This window comes from Mesocricetus auratus, unplaced genomic scaffold, assembly GCF_017639785.1.
Source record: "Mesocricetus auratus isolate SY011 unplaced genomic scaffold, BCM_Maur_2.0 Super-Scaffold_100003, whole genome shotgun sequence".
NCBI classification, from domain to species: Eukaryota; Metazoa; Chordata; class Mammalia; order Rodentia; family Cricetidae; genus Mesocricetus; species Mesocricetus auratus.
This window is the reverse complement of record NW_024429188.1, coordinates 104,394,112-104,401,192: the sequence shown is the minus strand read 5'-3', so window position 1 is coordinate 104,401,192 and position 7,081 is coordinate 104,394,112. Positions and strand designations below refer to the sequence as shown.

The 7,081-nt window shown below is 48.5% G+C and overlaps 1 protein-coding gene across 1 annotated transcript; it reads right to left on the bottom strand.

Moving 5' to 3' along the window:
* Window positions 1-264: 264 nt before the first annotated feature.
* Window positions 265-6,362, bottom strand: Zic3 (Zic family member 3). The gene is made up of 3 exons (XM_005084529.4): window positions 4,644-6,362; window positions 3,378-3,541; window positions 265-2,564 (listed from the first exon to the last, which is right to left on the bottom strand). Exons 1-3 carry the CDS (start codon window positions 5,698-5,700, stop codon window positions 2,385-2,387), a joined length of 1,401 nt encoding a protein of 466 aa, XP_005084586.1. The 5' UTR covers window positions 5,701-6,362; the 3' UTR covers window positions 265-2,384.
* Between the last annotated feature and the right edge of the window lie 719 nt (window positions 6,363-7,081).

The window sequence follows — 7,081 nt, the reverse complement described above, 5'->3', positions numbered from 1 at the left end:
TAAAAACGGTTTGAATGAAGCCGAAAGCCTAAAATATGGATCTGGTTCCAACCCCTCAATGTCAAGGTCAAGACTGGAATGTCTGGGTAGGGTGTGGTAAACTGACCAATTACCTGCTCATCACATTTGTAATCATTCCAATTTCTGTCATGATATTCACATGGATATTAGCAAAGTGAAGTGCAAAAGACACCATTTCACTAACAAAACATCGCCTCCAAAGCAATTTGTAATTCAAAATCATCAATAATTGTTGACAAAATCAGCAGGTAACAGATTGTTTTAATGTATCCTGGGAATCAAAGTTTGTTTTAAATCACCAGAAATTCTAAGCATTTCAATTTTAGATTGATTTATTTGAACATGGAAAAATATTGGGCACCAAATACAAAAATGTTATAACATAAATACGATGTGCCAAGACTTTATTTCTTCAAAAAGAACAATCAACAAAATTCTAGAATTGAAAATGATTATATATATAATACCAAAATGACTGCCACCAAAACTGAGAGCATTGCCCCTTAAAGAGAAAGAGGTACTTAAGACTATTCATTACATTTCTAAATACTTTACAATTCCTTATCTTCACTTTTCTGTAATTCATGAAGAGATTGGGCTCTCAACCAACAGCACCCTAAAAAAAGGTCTCCAAACTCTACCCACTTCAAACCCCCAAAATAGTAATCAGTTCTCTTCCATAGACCCATTGTAAAAAGAACTGTTTGTCCAAATGAGTTGCTTCACTGAAGATTAAATGGATTGTTAACATTTTATCACAAAACAAACAACCGTTTTTCATTGTTACTGATTTTAATGGAAACAATGCTCTTAACATCTTTGCCTACAAGTAATGAACTTTAAAAATAACATATTTTGCAAATGTTTTCTTTCTTTCCACAGTATCATTTAGGAACTGCTGCAGTTATTACACAGCTATATAAATGTTATGAATATTTGTGATAATCATGAATGGAACTATATACAGCAAACAAATCAGCCTTTGCAATCCAAAATTTGAAGACTATGGTTCTTTAAGAAGCACTTTAACCATGAGAAGCACTGCTCAACTGGCCTTGTTCATTGCCATTATTTCAGAGGTGTGCTACCTTTTGAAAATATAGAGCTAAATAGATTCGATAGGCAGATTAGATAAGTCATAGATACAAACATATAGGTATGAGTGATCTCAATAGACATGCATCCTGCCATAATTTTCATTTTTATGTAAGGTAATAAAGAACTAAGGGACATAAAACTAATTAGGTTACCTTATGTTTATATATGTAGGGCAGGGATGATTAAATCGGGCTTCTCAGTCTTTGAAGTACAAGATTGAGATGTCATGGCCACTAAGTGAATTGATCAGTATTATTTGATTTGCATGCCGAAAATCCAGGACAAACACATTTAAACTCGCAGTTAAACAACCATCTGAGCTAGAGATAAAGAAAGGAGGGTCTGTCCCAGATGGAAACTGACATTGTAAGGAATCTATATACTGCAATAGAAAAATAATTTAACAATTAAAAAACGGATCTGAGTGAGTTATAAATACCAACAAACAAGATTCAGTTTACTCACATCTCCTGTTTGCAGGAGGCTGTTACAAAACAAAAGTCAGTGTGGTTCAAAAATTGTAAATTGTGGTCCTTTTTTCAAAACAATAATTGTTTAATGCTAAAGCAGTTATAATCAAAAGCTGTACAGAATTTGTTAGAAAACATTTATCCATAAATATTGTTCAGTTCCCGGCACTTGCAGCAATAATTAAATTACAAACGATAAATATGGCATCAACGGATATGTATTTACAAAAAAAAAGTTATTACAAAAGGCAACTGTATACTAAACGTCACAATCTGTGTAGAGTAACATCATATCCTCAGCCTGAAAAAACTACTGAACAACAGTTTCGACCCCATTAGATAGACGAAGATACATTCACAAGTGTAATGCTTTGAAGAGAGTTCAAGACATAACAGGACTTTGGCATGGTTTAAGACTGTGAGAGTTTAAACAATCACCACTAAGGCGAAGGAGAATTTTCATCAGTGTAATATCACCACCACCAAGCCTTCGATAACTTCCTCAAGACACAGGACAAGTGTTAAAGTGATTGAAGGAGTTTCAGAATGGGGTGTACAGAGAGCCAGAGGAAGGGGCAGGACAAGCAGTGAAAAGATTTTGTAAGAAAAATCCTTCAAATGCCAAAATGTATTTTCTAATCCTGAGAAAGGGCATGGCTACTTTTGGATTTGCCCAAAACCTTCCTGAACAATTGAAATTACCAAGATGTAGCCCTACATATGGCCTCTTGCTTTAAAACTCCGTTTCCATCTGATTGGTCTCAGTTTTCTCTTTTAAAAGCATTTTGGTTGTCCTCAGACGTACCACTCGTTAAAATTGGGAGGAAGTCCAGGGTTGTGGCTGGTGCTAGTTTGAACTGCAGAAGGGGTTTTAGTGGTATCTTTACTGTTTGCAGAAGCTATAGCGGGTGGAGTGGAAGATTCATAGCCTGAACTGGCAGCAGGGGAGGAATCTGACCCTTGAGATTCATGAACCTAAAATTAACATGTATATATTATAATGAATATAATTCCAAATGGCAATGTTAAAGCAAAAAATAAATAAAAACCCCAAACAACAACAACCAAGGGCAGATTTGAATACTCTAAGAGCAAAAGACCCCGCTGACCCACTTAAGAGAAGCTTGATTTTTTTTTCATATTACTGATGCCTGAGATACCCTTAGCATTTCCACCAAAAATCAGGCTGGAAAAGGAATAAAGAATTCCATTTTAGTCGTGCCACTCCAAAAATGCTTTCTCCGTGGATGGAGTGGGCAAGGAGTTATTCTGCGGGCCCTATGAAATAGTCACTGCAGATCTCACTTCCAGATTTCGGCCTGGGAAAGCAGGTAGAGATGAGTGGCACAGGGGTGGGGTGGGGGCTGGGGGCTGTGAATTCCCACACAAACGTGTTAGAATCAGACTGTGCTCCTGGGCCCTATTGTTTTATGGGAAGCCGAGGAGCAAACGAATGGCCCTCCCCGGGTTCGGCGCGTCCACTCCGGATTCCCACAGTGGGCTGAGCTAGGATGAGGTGGCCACTGGAGCCTCAAGCCCTGGCGAGCTCGGTTAGAGCTTGCCAGTAAACAACTGATTGTTTCCTCCACTCTCTCCCCCTCCCAACTCTACTCTCGCTCTCGCCCCCCTCCACCTCCATCCTCAAAATGGGTTCAAGGTGTCAGTGCTGGAGCAAATAGGATTTAACGTGGAGCATTAGAAAGCTGGCAGCGCGGGAGCTTCCGTTCTGCCGCCCGGTGTCGGGCCGAATGTTTACAAACCGCCGACCGCTAATAAAGAGGTAATTACCTTCATGTGTTTGCGCAGGGAGCTCGGGTGCGTGTAGGACTTGTCGCACACTTTGCAGATATAGGGCTTATCCGAGGTGTGCACATGCATGTGCTTCTTGCGGTCGCTGCTGTTGGCAAACCGTCTGTCACAGCCTTCAAATTCACATTTGAAAGGTTTCTCACCTGCAACAAGGCGAAAATGCAAAAGGGGTAGGTAGGGGGAGAATACAGTCAGACCCAGAAACTTCTCAGAGTCCCACAGAAGGAGATTGGGAGTCCGGCGGTCTTTCCGTGGAGGGAAGCGACGGACTGTAAAGGATGTGGCATGTTTTCCCCGGAGAAAAAAACCCAGAGCGTTGCTTGAGCTCGGTGGGTTGGGGAGTGGTGATCTGAGGCAGGAGTAGAGTAGGGCTAGCCCATGCCTTTGTTCTTCTAGGACAAGAAACCTCAGGGATTCCCCGAAGTTTGCCCTAAGTTGTGCTTTCACTCCAAAATAGCCAAGGCCCCCAATGTGCGGGCACATTAAGCCACCACTCAGGCGGTGAAACCAAGCTGGGCAGGACAATGGGCCGGGGATGGGACAGTTCTATTCGTCCTCCCTCTTTGTGCCTTTTAATTTGCCTCTTTCAAATTTAGAGATTTTGCTAAGCCTGGTAGTCTTACTAATCTTCGGAAAGAGAACACGATATAAATCCAGGGGCTACATACAATTTTACAAGAGGTTCTGAGCAAGCCACGCAAACTGTAGTGCTCCTTCTACTTTAGCTTTCCTCCAGGACTGAACTGAACCTGCAACTCCAAATAAAAATTGTTTGACAAAAGTATCAGTCATTTAATTAGGAGATATGCCAATCAAGTGTAAAAAAGAACGGAAGTAACCAAAGTTACTTTTCATTAGCATTTCTATGGTTGCCTTCCTCGAATGTGTTCAGAGAGCTAAGTCGCTTGTAAGCAATATACTCCCAACACTTTGGGAGTCTCTTCCCAGTAACCCAGAAAAGAACACAAAAAGAGGTGGCGCCAGTTGGTTCCTGGGCGCGAGAAGGTCCCAATTAGTTCCTGAGACCACAGCAATCTGCTCGGGAAGTTAGAACTCGGCAAAAGCGCCGCAGGTTCCCGGAGGGTGAGGGGTGGAGAGGCACTGACAGCGCTCCTTTACTGAATGGCCTCGGCGGGGCGCCGCCCCTCTGCTTGGCCTCCACCCCTCTCCCTCTCTGTTCAAGCAGTCCTCTTGATGGCAGGGTGCCCCTGGGGAGTCCCGCGCCCACCTGTCTGCTCCCCTTACCTGTGTGGGTCCTCTTGTGGATCTTGAGGTTCTCAGAGCGGGCAAAAATCTTTCCGCAGCCCGGGAAGGGACACGGGAAGGGCTTCTCGCCCGTGTGCACTCGGATATGGTTGACCAGTTTGTACTTCGCCTTGAAAGACTTGCCCTCGCGGGGACATTCCTCCCAATAGCAGACGTGGTTGTTCTGCTCCGGGCCCCCCACATGCTCCATGGTGACATGTGTAACCAACTCGTGCATGGTGCTGAAGGTCCGGTCGCAGCTCTTCTTGGGCCGGCTCAGCTGAGCTTCCTCGATCCACTTACAGGACAGCTCCTGCTTGATGGGCTGCCGCATATAACGGAAGAAGGCGCCCGGCCCGTGGTGGGCCGCCACGTTCACGCCCATGTTCATGTTCATGGGGCTGTAGTTGGGGAACTGCGCACTGGCCGCGTAGGGGTCCGTGCGCGGGCTAGCCACCGGGCGGTACGGGTCTGCACGGCCGAAGAGCTCCCCGCGCAGCCCCAGATGGACCTGGTTGTTGTCCACGTGCCCTGTGGGCGACGGGTGCCCAGCGCCCTGCTCATGAAGCCCAGGAAAGAGCAAGTAGCCAGGAGGCTCAGGAATACCAGCTGGAGCGTGAAGACTGCTCGCCGAGCCGGCGAAAAGCCCGTGTTGCCCGCCTCCGGAGGCTGCCTCGCTGAGCCCAGAACCACGCTGGCGGAACAGAAAGTCGCGCGTGGAGTTGAAGGCGGCAGAGGCAGCACCGCCGTAGGTGGGCACCTGGCTGGCGTGATGGTGGTGATGGTGGTGATGATGGTGGCCCAGGGCGTTTGCATAGCCTGAACCCTGCGGTGTGAAAGCTGAGCTCTGGCCCGAAGACAAATCGTGAGCGGTGGCTGGGCTCAGCTTGAAGGCGGCGGCGGCAGCGGCGGCGGCGGCAGCGTGGGTTGAGTCCCCGAAGGGATTCAGTCCCATGCCCGCCGGCTCGCGGTTGGGCATCTCGTGGTGGCGCGGCGCACCGAAGCTGCCCACTCCCAGGCCGGGGAACTGCGGGCCTCCATCCAGGAGCATCGTCATAGGTGGGGCGTTCTGGACACAGAAGATCCGGCTGAAGTGAGCGAGGGTGATGGCGAAGGAGGAGATCCCCGAAGGACCGTAGTCAGAGAGGGATGGCGGCGGTTGAACACTGCCCGGAGACCCCCTAGGCGCTACCCGGAGCTGCAACTTTCCTTGGCTGCGAGAGTCTCCTGCAGAGGGACAGGAGGGAGGAGGGGAAGAAAAAGGATTGGGGGGGGAGGGTGATGGGAGAGGAGGAGGGAGAAGGGAGGAGAAAAGACTCTAGGACTAAATCTGCCTTAACAAACTAACAGGAGCGCACAAAGAAAAATAAGCAAAATAATAAGTGGAGGGCGGGGTTTGTCAATCCTGTCCCGGGCACCCCTCCTCTACTCAAGAGCGCAGGACCACGGGGCCAGAAGGCTCCTTGGGTACCGGCTTCCCGGCGCGACTGCACCAAGTAGCGGAGGTGGATCGTGGCCAGCGGGAAGGCAGCCGGCAGAAATCAGGCTCGAACCTCGCCGCTCGCCTTGCGAGTCCAAGCCTCTTCACCTCCAGAGTAATGTCCTTGGACTGATAAAGTCAATCACTCACTCCTTGCACATAAACCGAGCGGGAGGCTGGGCAGCGCGCACCAATGGGGAGCCAGCTGGCCTGCGATCACCTGACCTCCGGCCCCGCCGCCCATTGGCCATCGCCACACTGATTGGCAGCGCGAAGCGGAGAACATGGCAGCCTCTGCTGAGCGACCACAGCTGATTGGGTGGCTGCGGAGCGCCTGGCAGGTGAGGCGGCGGCTGCTCAGCGTCCCAGTGTGGGTTCCGCCTGGCTTGTAAGGCTGTGGGGAGCTGGGGACAGGCTTCAGCAAGCGGCGGGACAGAGCTGGGCCTCTTGCTCCAAGCCGGTCCCAAGCACGCCTCGCGCGCTCTGTACCCGCTTAGGCTAAAGAAACTCTTTGACCCGAGAAGATTCTTCTCGCTACCGCTCCTTTTATGGTTCAGAAGACACTCCAGTGCCCACTTGGGACGTGTCGCCTCACCACCTTGGGAATATTTTCCCTCCGGAGGTGACGCGAACAAATTCCTGCGTGAATGGGGGCAGATCCGTGTTCCTGACCCAGTGGCGGCTTCCACCCCAAACTCTATTAGGAGATACTAGACCAAGCCCGGCTCAGCTCCCTCCCTGCTTGTGCCCTAAACTAGGAGGCAGTCATCCTCCGATGTCCAAACTAGAAGGGAAGATTGCTCCTAGAGCCATCGTCCGGTACTTCGGAGTCAGGATGTGACCTTGTGATCTGTGATTAGCCGATGTATTCTCTGCTACTCAGCCACATCCCTCCCACCCCGCCCTGAGATACAACAGAGTGCAACAATTGTATACAACACAACCTAAGCAAACAGCA

Coding starts and splice junctions, on each gene's coding strand:
- Zic3 (XM_005084529.4), bottom strand. CDS start 5,700: ATGACGATGCTCCTGGATGGAGGCCCGCAGTTCCCCGGCCTGGGAGTG. Junction 3,542..4,643: donor CCACAAGAGGACCCACACAG/GTAAGGGGAGCA, acceptor GCCTTGTTGCAG/GTGAGAAACCTTTCAAATGT. Junction 2,565..3,377: donor CCCTGCGCAAACACATGAAG/GTAATTACCTCT, acceptor TGTTAATTTTAG/GTTCATGAATCTCAAGGGTC.